Genomic DNA, 18,773 nt, shown 5'->3' on the forward strand with positions numbered 1-18,773 from the left:
AGGCGACCCGCTGAGGTAATTTTAACCCAACTCGCCGGTGGGCGGAAAACTCGTGCGATCGAGTGGGACGCGGGCTTTTACATCCCGCCCAAGATTACTCTCCATTGATATCAATGGCGTGCAATTGGGCATTGTGGAAAATCGGCGTTACGCTCGAACTGGTCAGTTTGTCAAGGAGCAGGATAGGTTAACTTTGCCCCGGAATCGATACCCCCCCCCCCCCCCCCCCCCCCCACACACACACACACACCCCCCCACCCCGTATTTGAGATTGTGTGATCCGGATGTTCTCCGTTTCACCCTCTGCTTCCTGGCGAGTGTGGGGTTCTCTTTTATTTTGCCCACTCAGCAAAGTATTTTTTTTCTCCTCTTCGTCCCGTGATCTGATTTGCTGCTGGAGAAAGCCGACGTCGGCTGGATTGCTGAGGTAAATTTGCAGACCAAGTGACATTCATACTGTCGCCACTGCCGAAGTCAGGAGTGGAGGTTGTCAAAACAAAACCGAGGTAAGGAAATATTGTGCACGCTTCTTTCAACTAAATTTACACGGGAGCCAACCTCAGGTGGATAGGAATAAAACAGCAGCAGCATAAAAGCAAAATACTGCGGATGCTGGAAATCTGAAATAAAAGCAGAACATGCTGGATAAACGCAGCAGGTCTGGCAGCATCTGTGGAGAGAGAAACAAGAGTTCACGTTTCGGATCTAAACGACCCTTCAGCAGATAGCATGGCATCGCTTTATAACAATTGATGACATTTGCGCTTACATTTCTGCCTTTGCTTGCAACCCGCTTCCCCACACAGAGAACATTATTCTCTTTCAGGCAAATTGCATCTCCCTCGCGTGTTTTGCTTACTTAAAACCGTAGTAATCCGATTAGTGCAAAGCTTTGCAAGGTCCTACTAGGATTTATGTCGTGGATCCTCGGTGGTGAATGTGCTCATTGTGTGGCGTAAAGTGAGCGGGGAAGTATATGGGTGCCTGACTGCTGAGATGGGTTGGGGTTCATTGCCCGTTTGAGCCATCCCACGCTCTCAATTCTTTTTAAACAGAAACATTTAAATCTATTTCAATTAGAGGACCAACTTGAACTTAACGTTCAAGGAAGCCGATGTGTGGCAGAATGATCTTGCTCTGTTCATTAGAATGGGAGATTGGAGATTAGGATAACATTCGTTAGCAATGTGAAGATACCATTTTATATTCAAACAGCGGATGTTCCGACGCATCCAGGTGTAGTTTATTCATCTCTCTGTCACTAATCTATTTGTTTTCCCATTATATATTTCACTTCTTTACCAACGAATCTGTTGCTAACATTTTCGAAGTTTCCCAGAGTGCGATCGATAGATTTTCTCAGTTAAAGGTGTCAAAGGAGATCGGGCTAAAACAAGTAAATTGAGTTGAGATGCAGAGTAACCCTCATCTCTAATTCAATGTAGGAGCAGGGGCTTATTGGCGTCCTCCTGTCCCCATATCCCAATTCTACAACTCTGAATCTGCCTTATCGCTATTACTGAACGGACAGTGGATGCACTTGCAGTTCTCGGTTGTGTTAAACCCTGGTTGGCGTTTCCCCTTTAGAGTGGTAGAGTTGTTTTTTTTTTGTCTATGAGGATCTCACATTGCGCATGAACTGGAGGTTTAGTGGCTTCATCGGTCAGACATTACTGCTATAGGGGCCAGTGTCGCTGCCAATGTTGGAAGAGAGAATTTCCGAGACTGAAGGGGAAGCAGCGTTTTGGGGAGCCTGATACGTTTCAACAACCACCCAAACAGCCAGGTTTGGGGAGGCAGCAGTATTGTCACTGGATTAGTAATCCAGAGACCCGGGGCAATGCTCTGGGGACACAGGTTAGAATACCACTATAACAGATAAAAATCTGGAACTAAAAGTGTAAAGATGCCCATGAAACCATTATCGATTGTCGCAAAAACCCATCTAGTTCACTAATGCCATTTAGGGAAGGAAATCCTTGCCTGGTCTGGCCTACTTGGGACTCCACAGCAATGTGTTGACTCTTAAATGCCCCCTCAAGGACAATAAATGCTGGCCCAGCCAACCACACACGTCGGATGAAAGGATTTAAAAAGGTTAGAAAGGGGGTAGTGAGGGATCAAGTACCCTAAATAATAACTAATAAATGATAACTAAGCTGAGTTGCGGCCTGAATGGGGAGTTTGCTACTTGCACGGATGAACATTATGAGGGGGATGGGCACTGTTTTCTAGAAGCTCAACTGGACCAGCCTGATCAATCCCTGCAACGAGTGACCGACCTCAAGTCTCCACACAGGCTCTCCGCCGCTTAAAAGGCACAAATCGGGAGCGTGATGGAATATTCTGCTATTGCTTGGATGGCAGCATCCGTAAACTTGGTTTATCTCTTTGATCGGGCATCTGACCTGAAATTCAGCAAGAGTCGGAACACCTCGGTCCATGCTTGGAATAAAGCCAGACAATAATGGAATGAGTAACAGCTGAATGTATCTTGAGAGTGCCTAAAGGAGAGAAGAGTGGCAGAGGGGGATCTTTAAAAGGTTACAAGACGTAACGCAATGCCCTGTGCTAAATTTAGGAGCAACATTTTAAGATTGTGCAGCTGGAACAACCATTTATAGGAATAGAGGTCTCTTTGGCTAAAGTTATATAGCACATGGCCGGGCTGGGGTGGAACGGCTGAGAGTGGAGTTGTGGTCTGATGCACCGGCATTATTATTGCTACTGAGCTCTTATAACATTCGCTTAGCAACTTGAAATCTGGTTCTAGGCCCCAGATTGAATGCGAGTCATGTTGCCATTATGGTGCAGCCACGCACACCTCGCCCTGTATATGTCACGCCACTGAAGTTAGGAACCTGTTTGAATTTACGGAGAAAGGAGTGAATTTGTTTTTGAAGTAAAACAGCTGTGAAGACAAACTGTAAAATATCTCAGGAACACAAGACCCAATGGAGCGCTGTGCAGACAGGTGTAAATCTCAATACAAGAGGGGTTTCACTCTCCCTGATTCACAGCAGTTACATATAACTGCCTGACCCGACCCGAGTTATAATTTCGCTTTCATATCACTGCACATAACCACCTTGATGGAAATTCTCTTTGCATAACCATATCCTTCTACAGAATCATCTCTACTTGTTCTTTAAACACTGTATTCCTGGCTGTACCTGATTTGTGTGAGATGTTCTGTCAGTCAGGTTTTGTGACGTGTTGCATATCTATGTGCGAATTTAAATGCAGAAGTTACCTTCTGGGGACGGGTAATGAGCATTGGTATAGCCCCATTCGTACTTTTAATGTATTAATTTCGTGAAGTACGCCTCAGTATAATATAAAAATAATTACAATATAGAAATCATTGCAGTACATAAATCATTACATTACAGAAATCATTACAATACAGAAATCATTGCAATGCAGAAATAATTGCGATATAGAAATCATCACAACACAGAAATCTTGCAAGACAGAAATTGCAATACAGAAATCATCGCAACACAGAAATCTTGCAATACAGAAATCATTACAATACAGAAATCTTTATAATGCATAAATCTTCGTAATATAGAAATCGTCACAACACAGAAATCTTGCAGTACAGAAATCATTACAAGAAAAAAATCGTTACAATACAGAAATAATTACAATGCAGAAAGAATCTTCCGGCACGGGGGAAAGTGGCTTCCTTCTGTTTCAGTAATTGTATGTTTCTATGCTTCTATTTTGCTAATCGTATAACTGCTGGCAAAAAAAACTAACTTTAAAAAACTAACTTTAAAAAGCGTCCCAAGGCCCAACGATGGCTGCTGTCCAGTTGGCTTGTGTTGAGCTCCCTCAGCGGAGACAGAATTCCCTTATTAGACATTCCAAATATCACTCCAAAGGCAATAATCAACCGAATAGGCTGTATCTTCGAGCGTAATGGTTAAAGTTATAAGTAAATGAAAAGTAAACGAAGAGAACGCCACATTGGCTTGACAATAGGAGAGTAAGGGGTGGTACCCCTGTATAGTCTGCAAACACCCAATGGTATCTGGGAACATTGCCTCAGTGATACGGAAAGTTGGACAATTATCGGAGTGAGCCGGGCGTCTCTGTTGGCCTGAGCAATCCAATGATTCCAGGGTTCAAAATGACCCAAAACACAGAGGACCGGGCAGACAGAAAGGAATTAGGGATATTGTTGAAATGCTCTCCTAAAGACCTTCCTATGGTGAATTCTCCCAGAACGATGCAGTGAAATAACCGCTCAGAGAATGGTGGAGACGGACTGACAATGCACTGGGCACATTCTGAAGCAGAAATTGCTGTTTCTGTAAAAATGAAATCCATATGGAGTTAAGATACGTTTTGATCGAGTGAAAGGGTGATACACGCGGGAGGGTCTGAATGGTCTATTCCTGATCTTTTGGGAAATCTATTATATATATAAAAGCGTGGAACTAATCAGCAGGCCTCTTCCGCAACTTCAAGACACGGGTGAATATTTCGGGTCTCGATCAGAAGATGAACTTAATCCGTTTACTGGTGTGGGGCTGCTTGTGCGATGTAAAATGGTCATGAGAGCTAATGATACAGGGGTGATTTAAAATAGATACGTGGCTCTCCTGCCCTAACATTGCATTGTTAGATCTGACTGTGCAGCTGGCAATTTGATACCGGCAGCGCAACAAAGCCAACATTGAAGTGTTATCAGAGTCGCCTCGATCAAAGATGCAATTGAGAGGACACCGTCCATGTATACATGGGCAGACCCATCCCCGCTGATGATTTGTATATTCCGCTGATCCCTGCAACCTTTCTGAAAACAGTGAGATGCCTTCAGTCAGCAAGTAAAGATTGAACTGGGGCGCGGGTCTTGATTTCTGTTGGGGAGCATATCCCACTGTTTAACCTTGCTCGATAACTCACTCTTTATTTCCAGCAGAGGAAAGTCTGAATCATATTGCTTCTTCACCTCAACTTACCTCCCTTTTGACCACTTACTCAACCAGTTCTCTTCTGTTTCAGCCAATGACAGAACAACAAGCAGACGCGAGGTCTTACCTCAGCGAGGAAATGATCGCTGGTGAGTGCAAGATTCTAGTTGATGCCGTAGTGTAGCACTCCAGGGTAAAGGGAAGCAGTTTATTATCATGTTGGCGTGGGACAGCACTGAGGCACAGTGGTTAGTACTGCTGCCTCACAGCGCCAGGGACCCGGGTTCGATTCTGGCCGTGGGTGAATGCCTGTGCGGAGTTTGCACGTTCTCCCTGTGACTGCCTGGCTTTCCTCCGGGTTTCCTCCAAAGACGGGCAAGTTAAGTGGATTGGCCATGATCAATGCAGGGATAACGGAAAGGGTGGGGGAGTGGACCGAGGTAGGGTGCTCTTTCAGAGGGTCGTGCAGACTCGCTGGGCTGAATGGCCTCCTCCCGCACTTTCAGGATTCTATTGGTATATTTCAGGACATCAGCTTTGTTGGAATTAATGCACAACTCTGGTGCCCTCATTGCTTCTGGCTGTCAGCAGTGGCTGAGTGGTAGAACTTTCTCCTTCCACTCAGAAGGTTGTTGCCTGAAGTCCCACTCCAGGAACCTGAGCAAATAACCCAGGCTGACAAAATGGCACTGTTTAAAGAAGAGAAGAGGTAGACTCCTCAGTGTCCTTATTGATTTCATAGTATCCCTGTAGTGCAGAAGGAGGCCATTCAGCCTATCAAGTCTGTACCAACCCTCTGACAGAGCACCAACACTGTCAACATCTCTAAATGAGATTATTGGATTGTTATCTCATTATTATTTGTAGGGCCCTGCTTTGATCAAACTGACAGCTACACCTTAAAGAAGTATTGATTTGGCTGTAAAGCACTTTGGGATTCACTGAGGCCATGGGAGGCACTGTATCAATGCAAGTATTTCTATGTGAATAGGCCTTCCCATTTATTTTACATGCAAATTTAAAAGGTAGTGCTTATATTTGGTATTTGCATATTAGCCAAAAAAAACTGTGCAATGTGTACAATCAGGAAGGAAACACAAATCCCACGTCATTGTTGGCTGTCCTTCAGTTTGAGGATGATGTTGACTCAGGGTCCTAGGTTTCTTCCATGTGTCTTCATGTGACTGAACAAGCTGATACTCAACCCAACGATCTTTGAGCATATGAGGCATGATATCCCACGGGGGAATGGGATCCAGCGTGTTGTGTGTGTAATGCAGACTATGTACATTTGTTTTCTGATGTTATTTCTTCAACTAGCCCCTGGGTAGCAGCCAAGACAAGAACTGTGGATGAAGCAGCCAAGCAGAGGGTTAAAAATTGGTTACAGGAATGAAGAATCAATCATTTTCAAAATGGGACATTGAGGAGATTATCTCTTTGGGTCAGCTTAGTGGTTTGGTGTTTGGTGCTTATAACTGTGTTGGGTCTCAGGTTAGGGGTGAATTGGGGTTGGGGGGCACTTGAGTGGAAAACATAGGAATAAATGAACAAAAGAGAATGGTTGACTTACATAAGTAGGACATTAATTATTTGAAATTGTACAATGCTGGTTAATTAGAAAACATTTCAGGATAATGTACAAATTAGCAATCTTGGCAACTCAAACACTTCTTTTGTAATCAGTACAGAACAGTACACAACACTACACTGTGATTGATATCTTGGTTTCCCATCGTGTATTCAAATCTCAGATGGCAACAGTCCTCAGTAACAATGGTGTAAAACATAAACTAACTCCAACATTGACCTTTTGGGGTGGCTGGCCTGTTTCTCAGCTGTAAATACCATGTACTCTGTAACGGAAGACCAGCACTACCTTCAATTAAACTACATATTAATGGCTAGGCAAAGATGTGCATACATTGACTGATCCAATGCTTACACTTCTCTGAGACAGAGTAAATCCTTTTTAAAAATAAATTTTAAGTACCAAATACATTTTATTTTCCAATTAAGGGGCAATTTAGCATGGTCAATCCGCCTATACTGCATATCTTTGGGTTGTGGGGGTGAGACCCAGGCAGACATGGGGAGAATGTGCAAACTCCATACGAATAGTGACTCAGTGCCGGGATCGAACCCGGGTCCTTGACGGAAATAGAATAAATCTAATAATAAGATAACACTAATTACTTGCATTTCTTTTCATAGAGTTTAAGGCTGCGTTTGACATGTTTGATGCTGATGGCGGTGGTGACATCAGCACCAGGGAGTTGGGCCAAGTGATGAAAATCCTGGGTCAGAATCCCACCAGAGAAGAGTTGGATGCCATCATTGAGGAAGTGGATGAAGATGGTAAGAATGTATTTGTCAAAAACATTTAGCAATTTGGCCTTTCACGAACTTCTCTCAAATATTCATGGTTGACAATGGCCAGATTTCATACTTCACTGTCCTCTTGCCTTAGGAAGCGGAACCATTGACTTTGAAGAGTTCTTGGTGATGATGGTGAGACAGATGAAAGAGGAGGCGAAAGGAAAGTCTGAAGAAGAGTTGGCAGAATTCTTCCGCGTATTTGATCAGTGAGTTGGATCTTATACTGCATTGACAGAACGATAGCCATTCAGAAACTCCATTGAGGGAGCAGTTTCTACAATGAAGATGATAGAATGAAAGAATAGTTTTCTTTTCAGAAAATATTTTATTGAGGCATTTATTATTTTTACACTTTTAAACATCAAATTTCAATAAAAACAAAACCACAATAATATACCCAACAAACCCCCAGACACAAACGCCAGTCAACATGGCTTACACAAACAGTGCCACCATCCCCAACCACCTCCCATGCCTCCCCATCCCCCCTCCCCCCACCCGCTCCCTGCTGACAGCTTAATTTTTCTCAAAGAAATTGATGAATGGCTGCCACCTCTGAGCAAACCTTTGCAACAAACTCCTCAAGGCAAATTTAATTTTTTTGAGTCTGAGAAAGTCCGCCATGTCGCTAACCCACACCCCCGACTTCGGGGGCTCCGAGTTCCTCCACCCTAGTAAGATCCGTCTCCATGCTACCAGGGTGGTAAAGGCCAGGACATTGGCTTGTCACGCCCCCTGGGCTCACGGGTCTTCCGACACACCGAAGATCGCCACCTCTGGACCCGGCACCGATGAAAGGATACAATTAAAGACCAGTAAAGTAAATGGAGCACTGTATCTACTTGAAGCTAAAATTATTTAACTAACCCATTACAGCAATGAAGTAAATCTATTATGAAATGCAACTTTGAATATTATTAATTAATTTGGTAGAGACAATGCTTGAGACATATTCTTGGCTCTTGACATGAATTTTAAATGTGCCATTCTGCTCAATTTTCCTGTGTGCATTTTCAAATAATCTAGAGAAGAAATAACAGAAGCTTTGCCATAAATAGGACGTCACTTATTACTTGGAAGGTGAAGGTCTTGTTGGGTAGAAGAACAATCTCGGAGTACAGGGTAGTTATTCAGAGTGACACAAGGTGTGAAGCGGTGTACCATAAGGGTCAGTGCTTGAAATACTGCTGTTCACAATTTAATACTTCATTAGAAAAAGGTGGTGTAGCATCAGAGGACTGATTAAATGCTAATGTAATTCATATATTTAAGAAAGGATGTTCTGGTCCTGTCTCAAACTAGGCTTCTAGGTTTCATTCTTTGACACCATGTTGGAGATACTCCATGTAAGTTTAGATCCATGATGGCTGGTGGCCATATTCGGGGTGTAGGATTCACTGGTGATACAGTCTAGAATGAAGGCAGATATCTTTCCTTTGCCTCGTTGACAGTCTGGAGGCAGATTTTGCTTGGGTGGAGGTCTCCCACCCCGCCTAGTGCCTCCACTTGGCTGGGTGACTTTATATAATTTCTGCATTTGGAAGGGAAGCACGGTGGCGCCGAGGTCCCAGGTTTGATCCGAGCTCTGGGTCACTGTCCGTATGGAGTTTGCACATTCTCACCGTGTTTGTGTGGGTTTTGCCCCCACACCCAAAGATGTGTAGGCTCGGTGGATTGGCCACGCTAAATTGCCCCTTATTTGGAAAAATTGAACTGGGTACTCTAAAAAAAAAAATGTAATTTAAAAAAATTTCTGCATTTGGAGAAGGTCAAGTTCACCATCAGGGGGTCAGTGAAGAGGTTCTAAGATGACAACCATTTATTTCCTTTTTTAAAGAGTTATGCACTGTCAGTTGTTAGGGGGTTTAGGTCAGTTTTGTTTGTAAGCTAGTTAGGTGCTGTGTGTTGTTTTCCCTTTTTGATTGTGATGGCAGCAGGGTAGCATGGTGGTTAGCATAAATGCTTCACAGCTCCAGGGTCCCAGGTTCGATTCCCGGCTGGGTCACTGTCTGTGTGGAGTCTGCACGTCCTCCCCCTATTTGCGTGGGTTTCCTCCGGGTGCTCCGGTTTCCTCCCACAGTCCAAAGATGTGCGGGTTAGGTGGATTGGCCATGCTAAATTGCCCGTAGTGTCCTAATAAAAGTAAGGTTAAGGGGGGGTTGTTGGGTGGATACGTGGGTTTGAGTAGGGTGATCATGGCTCGGCACAACATTGAGGGCCGAAGGGCCTGTACTGTTCTATGTTCTATGTTTTGCTTTTTTTTCTCTTTGATGGTTTTGGGTTGCATTAATTATTATGAAAAATTACTTAATAAAGATATTTTTTAGCAAAGGAGGCAGAACATGACCAATCAGCTTAATATCACTGGTGGAAAAATAATGGAATCCTTCTCAAAGGAGAGAATAGATAATAATAATTGCTTATTGTCACAAGTAGGCTTCAATTAAGTTACTGTGAAAAGCCCCTAGTCGCCACATTCCAGTGCCTGTTCGGGGGTGCTGGTATGGAAACTGAACCCGCGCTGCTGCCTTACATGATGAGGAGATGCCGGCGTTGGACTGGGGTGAGCACAGTAAGAAGTCTTACAACACCAGGTTAAAGTCCAACAGGTTTGTTTCAAACACGAGCTTTCGGAGCACTGCTCCATCCTCAGGTGAATGGAGAGGTATATCACTCCATTCACCTGAGGAAGGAGCAGTGCTCCGAAAGCTTGTGTTTGAAACAAACCTGTTGGACTTTAACCTGGTGTTGTAAGACTTCTTACTCTGTATTACACGGCAGCGATTTAGCCCAGTGTGCTAAAACAGCCCCTACTGGTGAACATACAAAAGGAGATGAACATACAAAAGGAAAAATTAAATAATTTGTATGCATTTCAAAATGAAAAATAATGCTTGACCAACTTACCGAATCTTAGAGAAGAGAGGGCGCGATTCTCCGGACTCACGACGGTTCGGAGAATAGCGGGCGTCGGAAATTTTTACGGCGACGCTGTTCCGACGCCCTCCCGCTATTCTCCAAACCCCGCAAATTGTCGGAGTCGCGTTTCCCGACAGACGCCTCCTTCCCGCCCCTGACACGACCAGAATCGCCACTGAGAGCCCCCCCGCTATTCACCGGCCCGGATGGGCCGAAGTCCCGACGTCATGGCGCCCTGTTTGGACGTCGTGAAACACACCTGCTTTTTAAATTCGTCAACCAGTCGGCCTGGCTGACGACTGCTTGGAGGAGGTCAGGGCACCACTCTGCGCACCACTCAGCGCACCGTTCAGCGCACCGCTCGAGTCTGGCCACAACGGGGAAGGCATCCCTGGGAACGGGAGGGGGTCCAGAACGGGGGCAGTGGGGGGGAGACGGGGGGGGCAGTGGGGGAGACGGGGGGGGCAGTGGGGGCGACGGGGGAGGGAGTGGGGGCGACGGGGGAGGCAGTGGGGGAGACGGAGGGGGCAGTGGGGGGGAGACGGGGGAGGCAGTGGGGGCGACGGGGGAGGCAGTGGGGGAGACGGAGGGGGCAGTGGGGGGAGACAGAGGGGGCAGTGGGGGGCGACGGAGGGGGCAGTGGGGGGCGACGGAGGGGGGGGGGTTAGGTAGAGAGTGAGCCGTCCAAGCCCGTAACAAAATGTCTGCCACCATGCCATGGTGTGCAGGTGACGAGGACACGGCCGCTGGTTCCCCTGTGGCTTCCGGACACAGGCCACTGACGCACCCGTGAGGAGGCCATAGTTTACTGGCCGTTGGATGCAGAAAGTGACCAGGGGTTAGGCTGACCGCGTGTCAGCAGCGCGACCAGGCCACCCGGACACACTGGTATCCCATTGCTGGCGGCTGCCGAGGTGTCGACTAACGTCCGTCTAACATGTCCCGTTTCTCTGCCTCCTACCACCCTTCTGTAGGTTAGCACGATGCATGGGAACAGAACGGCTATGTTCTGCGCAGTGGTTGGGGCCGCTCTACTGGATTTGGAGATGCAGCAGCATCCACACCCACAACCCGCAGTGGCTGCAGGGCCAGCTGCAGCAGCAGAGGGAAGGGCCGAGGAGTTGCCAGTCGTCGAGCAGCATGGGGGGGGGGGGGGGGGAGGAGGAGGAGGAGGAGGAGGAGGAGGAAGAGGAAGAGGAGAGAGTGAGGGTGCAGCCACGGCGTCAGAGGCGACGACCAAAGCCGAGGGTGTACTGTGTCCGGGTCTCTTTCCTAACAATGCCGGACATCATCTGCAGGAGGAGACTCCGGCTGAGTAGGCAGACGGTGATACATATCTGCGAACTACTGTCGCACCTCGCCCCACGTGGAACGGGGGGAGGACACGCGATCCCGGTAGCCATCAAGGTGACGGTCGCTCTGAACTTCTATGCTACCGGCTCCTTCCAGTCTCCGAGAGGGGACGTCTCTGGGATCTCCCAGTCATCGGTGCACAGGTGCATCCGGGATGTGACCGACGCCCTCTATGCCATCGCCGATCGCTACATCACCTTTCCCGAGGACCGAGCAAGTCAAGACTCACGAGCCCGTGGATTTGCCAGTGTGGCCGGGATACCGAGGGTTCAGGGGTCAATCGACTGTGTTCACGTCCCCATGCGCCCGCCTGCTGTGGGCAGGGACGTGTTCACAAACAGAAGGGGGACATACTCCATTAATGTCCAGGTGGTATGCGACCCCCACATGAGGTTCATGAACGTCTGTGCAAGGTTCCCAGGGAGTGTGCATGACTCCTACATACTAGCGCAGTCGTTCATCCCTGCGATGTTTGAGGGACGTCCCCCCCGGCTGAGGGGCTGGTTGCTAGGTGACAGGGGTTATCCGCTGAGGTCTTGGCTGATGACGCCTATACGGAGGCCTCAGACCAATGCGGAAACACGATACAACGAGGCCCATGCAGCAACCAGGGGTGTGGTGGAGCGCTGCCTTGGCCTCCTGAAGATGAGATTCAGGTGCCTGGACCGCTCCGGAGGGGCCCTGCAGTACCAGGCCGACAGGGTCGCTCGCATTGTAGTGGTCTGCTGTGCGCTGCACAACATCACGATGCAGAGGGGAGATGACCTGTTGTAGGAGGCGGAGGGAGAAGCTAGTGGCAGTGGTGCCAGCACAGAGGAGGAGGAGGAGGAGGAGGAGGAGGAGGAGGACGCTGGCGGAGTGGCGGGCGCAGCACGCAGACACGACCCAGGTGCTGGTGATGTCCAGGAGGCGGCACGACGGACCCGGCAAGGACGGCGGGCACGCGACGCCCTGGTGGCAGCACAGTTCACGCATCGCATGTGACGTCCCCGATGAACACCAAACCACCACCTGCATCGCTAGTCATGCAGAGGGTCACCACACAACTGCCACCACCACAACCCCCCCCCCCCCCCCCCCTCAGTGTACACTGCTCCACTTCGACATGACGCTTATCACTGGGTACAGACGGAATGGCACAACATTGATGGCTGTGTCAGCGGGTGTGATCAGTGCCATGTGGAATGATGACAGCCCGCTCTGCGCAGAGCTGTGAGCTCAGAATCGTTAGAGAGAGTCTGACCCATGGCAATAGCTGAACCATCCACCCTGGTGGCCGCTGAGTTCGTCACTGACACTCCATCACGTGCCCGCGTGGGCTAGCTGTGGGAGGGGGGTAGGGGCAGGGACTGCACACCCGGCACCGAGGTTTCACCACCCGTCACCCCCAGCGACACTCGGTCACCATCACGATTCCTGTGGCTGTGGAACAATCACACGGTATTACAAGTAAGGTGGAACAGTGCGTTTAATATTAACAATTATTTACAGGTGCCCTAGCCCCTACAACTAAACTGTGCCCTTCACCCGTGCCAACTTACTCAGTGTCTATCTTAGTTGCCTTACGGGCCCTACCACTACGTCTAAGTGAATGCCCAGATGATACAGCAGGAGTGGAGGAGGATTGCTGCGAATCGCCCCCCTCGACTCGTTTCTCCTTGGCCAAGCGTTTCCTGGGGCGACCCGGCCTTGATGGGCCAGGCTGCTCTGCGGGCGTCTCGGGTGACATTGTGCCACCCTGCTCTGCCTGCTGCCCACCCGATGCACCAGGGATGGGACGGGGGGAGGCCGAGAATTCCGGGACGTCCCGTGATGGAGTTAATGGGACGGGCCCCGAAACCTCCTCCTCCCTCGGGGAGCCCGGTGGCCCCCGGGCCTCACTTTGGGACAGAGGTGCGAGCGGGGAGGTTCCCCGTCGCACCACCGACACCTGGCGCTGCCAGTCCTGGAGGCCTGCAACGGTATCCACCAGGATCCGAAGGTTTGCAGAGACGGAGTCCAGGGAGTTAGACATTCCCGCCAGGGACTGTGCGATCTCAACCTGTGTGTGCACGACGCCATCCAGCACATGTGTCAGGCGGTTGATGGTCTCCGCGACTGACAGCTGGGACTGTGCCAGCGACTGCTGGGACTGTGCTATCGACTGCTGGGACTGTGCCATGGCGTGCTGCGACTGGCCAATGACCTGCTGAGACTCGGCCATGGCCCGCAGGGCGCCGGCAATGTCGTTTTGGCTCTGGCACATTGCTGCCTGTGAGAGGGCAACCCTGTCCAGGGCCGAGGATGACGCGTGCACATTAACCCCAACGTCTTGCATAACCTGACCCATTGCCTCCACCGCGGATGCCACCCGTGCGGTGTCGGCCTGGGTCTCTGCCATGAGCGGCACCACTCCCTGCTCTTGGACGCGGTTCGACTCCTCTAACAGCGTCTGCAGAGTCTGGAAGGAAGCCCTCATCCCGTCATTGTTTCCCTGGGTTTCCTGAGGCATCGGCTGTGCGGGTGGGTTGATAAACTCCAGGAAATCCGAAAACGTCTGGGAGCCAGCTGCATCCTGGGCCTGGTCTGGCCTCCGCGAGTCCGGGCCCTCTGTTGCTCCGACCTCCACCTGCTGTACCTGCTCATCTGTGATGTGCCAACCAGACTGTGCCCCAGGAGACTCATCACTAAATAGGCCCGCCGGGGTGTGTATCTCTGGGATGATGGATGTGGTGGGAGAAAGCAGTGCCGCAAGCCCGACGCTCTCAATGCTTAGGTCCTCGTCCATGGTGTGGGGCTGCTCAGCGACAGGAGGGTTGTCCCTGGCCATTTCTGGTGGTGGTGGTGGACTTCGAACCCTCTGTGCGTCCTGGTCCGCAGATTGGGTTGGGGCGGATAGGGCTGCCCGCTGATCGGGCACCCTCTGTTGTGAGGCCCCGGGTGAGGTGGCGGCAGATTCCTGTCTCCGTCTGCAGCCAGACGGCCCTGGTCGTTCGGCATCACGTCCTAGGGAAGAGAATGAGACGGGTTATTTCGATTTGCTCGGCAGGCCGCTGGACGGTCCCAGTGGGCAGGGTGTGTGAAGGGACAGAGGATGGGGGAGGTGTCCCAGTGGGCAGGGTGTGTGAAGGGACAGAGGATGGGGGAGGTGTCCCAGTGGGCAGGGTGTGTGAAGGGACAGAGGATGGGGGAGGGGGGTTGTTTGTCAGGGAGGGTTGTCTCACTTGCTGCAGTTCCGCCAACCTCGCATTGCGCGATATCGCGGCTGGCAGACCCCCCAACAAGGTCCAGTGCCCTCTGTTCAAAGGTGCTGAGGGGGTGCATGTTGGGCGAACCCCCTCCAGTCTTGTGCCGCTCACGGTGGTTATGACCGGCCTTGGCCTGTTGGGGGAGGGAACATAGGTAGATCATTACAAAACGGTAGGTATCAGCAGTCTGTTCAGATACTGGCACAGTTTGGGGGGGGGCAAGTTGTCATCAGATGATTGCATCTCTCCTCGGGGCCAGAGCGCTGGGTCTGTGACAACTTTGTGAACCACCCTCAAATAACTCTGCACCAATCCCTCCCCCCCCCCCCCCCCCCCCCGGGCAGTTAAGGGGGAGGGATGGTTGTGACTAGGGGGCACCCTCATGGCACTTACCCTGGCAGACCTGGTGAGGTCGTGTAGCTTCTTTCGACATTGCTCTGCTGAGCGAGGGGTCTGCCCCACAGCACTGACGGCAGCAGCCACGTCACGCCAGGCCTGGCGTACCGTGCTGGCAGGTTGGCGATGCCCTCTCCGCGGGCGGATGATGCCCCTCCTCTGCTCCACGGCATCGAGCAGCGCCTCGACGTCTGCATCTATAAAGCGAGGAGCAGCTCGCCTAGGCTCTGACATCCTGCCCGACAGATTCCGTGGTCGCCCGCGCCTTTTTACGGCGTCGGGCGGCGTCACATGGGCGGGTTCGTGTCGTCGTCGCGTTCCGTCGTCATCACGCACGTAATTGACGCGGCCGCGCTACTAGCCCATTTCCAGGAAGTGAATCTGTCGGGAAATGAAGCCTTCGCGACCGTCGTAAAACGGTCCCGATTTTTACGACGGTTTGCCGACTTTCCGCGGGTGCGGAGAATTTCGCCCAGAGTCTTTGAACAGATGACTTTGGACAAATGGGTGCCAAAGTTCTGCACTGGGACTTACTTGCACCATGTATGGATCTTTGCAGACCAATTGGTAGAGATTGATCATTTTTTTAAAATTTAGAATACCCAATTGTTTATTTTTTCAATTAAGAGGCAATTTAGCATGGCCAATCTACCTAACCTGCACATCTTTGGGTTGTGGGGGTGAAACCCACGCAGTAATGGGGAGAATGAGCAAACTCCACACGGACAGTGACCCAGGGCCGGGATTGGAACCCGGGTCCTCAGCGCCGCAGCCCCAGTGCTATCCACTGCGCCACATGCCGCCCTGAGATTGATTGTTATGTGGGGTGGCACAACGCCAAGGACCCGGGTTTGATCCCGGCCCCAGGTCACTGTCTGTGTGGAGTTTGCACATTCTCCCCATGACTGCATGAGTCTCACCCCCACAACCCAAAGATGTGAAGGTTAGGTAGATTGGCCGTGCTAAATTGCCTCTTAATTGAAAAATAAACAATTGGGTACTCTAACTTTAAAAGAAAAGAAAAAATTCAATTTTTTTTAAAAAGGAAAAAGAGATTGGTTAGGTTGTATCATGTAAACTACGAGATTGGCGGAAAGTAAAACAATATAGACCTAGATCCTTTCGCGTTTCTTATGAATAATAAAAATAACTTATTGTCACAAGAAGGCTTCAATGAAGTTACTGTGAAAAGCCCCTCGTCGCCACATTCTGGAGCCTGTTCGGGGAGGCCGGTACGGAATTGAACCCGTGCTGCTGCCTTGTTCTGCATTACAAGCCCACTGTGCTAAACCAGCCTCTATGTTCCTCGGGCAGTTAACATTATGGAGATTCATACTTTGCATGTTGATTCTAGGAATGCTGATGGTTTTATCGATCGTGATGAGCTGAAAGAAATCATCGTGCTTGGTGGGGAGAATGTTACAGATGAGGAAATTGATGAACTCATGAAGGAGGGGGACAAGAACAATGACGGAAAACTTGACTTTGATGGTATGCAAACAAATAATGTGAATAAAGTTCAAGTTTTTCTGTTCGTCATGTCAAATGAGTAATTTTTCAATCAAATCTCCTCTTTCCTTTACAGAATGGTTGAAGATGATGGAAAATGTCCAGTAAAGACCAACATTCCTCAGCAACGCATTACTGTCTCATTTCTTAAGGAATCTTTGAATTGTCAACTTCCACCCCTCCTAAACAAAAGCAATTGCTCCTTTTGACATATGGCTCGGCCCTACTTCCAAGATCACCAAACATAAAAAAGTTCACAATTTAATGAGTCGTGTATTGTTGCCTTTCTGTAGCTAACTGACCAGACATCTGAAATGTATACGATGGCTGCAAAGAATGCAAAACCTCTGAGACAGGACTGGTGCTACACATAAAATGTGCTAGCCTTGCTGCTACAGTTCACTCATAAAGGGGAAGGAACAACCTCCTATGTATGAAACTCTGAATGATTTTGCTACCAGCATAGAACACAGTGCCGTATATTCAAAACCCTTTCCTAATAAAGTTAATATCATCTTTTTCAGCCAGTGGCTGTTGAATTTCATTTGGTGAATGACATGCTTAGTTGTCTGAATTTTTATTCTCCATTTTCAGAGGGAGACGAAGTTCAATTGCATCCTTCCAGTGAATTTTCATCTTGGTTAAAAAAAAAACTTAATTGGCGCAGCACACCTTCCATGACCACAGTATGCCCCAAATAACTTACAACCAGTGAAGTGCTTTCAAGGTGTAGTTAGTGTTGTTTGCAGGAAATATAGAATCCAATCTGCATGTAGCAAACTCCCACATATAGCAATGTGATAATGACTGGACAATCTGCTTCTGTGATGGTGAGTGAGGAATAAACATTGGCTCAGACACCAGAGCCAACTCACCTTCTCTTCAAAATAGTGCCATGGGATCCACGTTTAACATCTCACTCAAAATACAACCAGCGGAATTCTTCATCGGCAGGATCATCGGTCTGCCGACAGCACACCCATGCCTGCGGGTTTTCCAACAGAGTAGGGTGGTCACAATGGGAAACCCCATTGATCAGCTGCAGGAATCCCGCTGCCAGCGGAGGCGCGCCGCACCGGGCAACACGGCTGCTAGACCGTAGAATCCCACCCAACACCTCTGACAGTGCAATACTCTTTCAGATCTATATAGTGTTAGCCTTGATTGTTAGGTGCGCATCCTGGAGAGGGACCTGACCCCACAGCATTTAGATTCACAGATGAGAGTGCTTGCAGCCAAGCCACAGGACAAGTTGGTATTATTTGTGAAAATTCACTCAAATGTTTATTATAAATAAACTATTGTTTAGTTCTTTTTAATTAAAAGCTGTAGGCTAAAATATGAAATCATCAAATGAGAATTATAAATAAAAATATATCCCCATAGTTATCTGATGGTTCCAGGGCTAAATTGGGCTCCAACTCAGCAGAAACATAACCCCCAAACTCCATGATGTCTGGGTTAACTAATGAGCATAAGAACATAACAAGTAAGAGGTGTTGACCATATACTATCGCATCTAGAACTTGGTCAGCCATTCAACATGATAATGATCCATTTTCTGCCTCAACTCAACTTTCTCCCATATCCTTAGATTCCCTCCGGGATCAAAAATCTATTGCAGCACAAACTATATTCAATGATGGAACATTCAGAACCATCTGATATAGACAATTCCAGAGATGCACAACCCTCTGAGTGAAAATATTTCCCTTTATCTCATTCGTAAATGATTTGCTCCTTAACCTGAGACTGTGCCCCCATGCTTCAGATTCCCAAGCCATGCAAAATAACCTTTGTGTCAACTATGTCGAGTCCCTCCACAATCTTGTACATTTCAATAAGATAGGCCCAATTGACTCAGCTTCTCATAATAGGACATCCCTCTCATCCCAGGAACCAATATAATGAACCTTTTCTTTACCAATTCCAATACAAGTATATTCTTCCTTAAATGTAGAGATCAAAACTGTACTCCATGTGTGGTTTCACCAAAGCCAATTGTAGCAAGATTTCTTTGTTCTCGTCCTCCAGACCCCTTGTAATAAAAATCAATATGCCATTT

At 48.7% G+C, this 18,773-nt stretch overlaps 1 protein-coding gene across 1 annotated transcript; it reads left to right on the forward strand.

Annotated features, from left to right (window-relative positions):
- The first annotated feature begins 387 nt into the window (after positions 1 to 387).
- LOC119969421 (troponin C, skeletal muscle-like) lies at positions 388 to 17,235 on the forward strand. Its single transcript, XM_038803044.1, has 6 exons — positions 388 to 506; positions 5,017 to 5,074; positions 7,140 to 7,283; positions 7,396 to 7,510; positions 16,554 to 16,690; positions 16,785 to 17,235. Exons 2-6 carry the CDS (start codon positions 5,020 to 5,022, stop codon positions 16,814 to 16,816), a joined length of 483 nt encoding a protein of 160 aa, XP_038658972.1. The 5' UTR covers positions 388 to 506; positions 5,017 to 5,019; the 3' UTR covers positions 16,817 to 17,235.
- Positions 17,236 to 18,773: the final 1,538 nt, after the last annotated feature.

This window comes from Scyliorhinus canicula, chromosome 7 (genome assembly GCF_902713615.1).
Source record: "Scyliorhinus canicula chromosome 7, sScyCan1.1, whole genome shotgun sequence".
Lineage (NCBI taxonomy): Eukaryota > Metazoa > Chordata > Chondrichthyes > Carcharhiniformes > Scyliorhinidae > Scyliorhinus > Scyliorhinus canicula.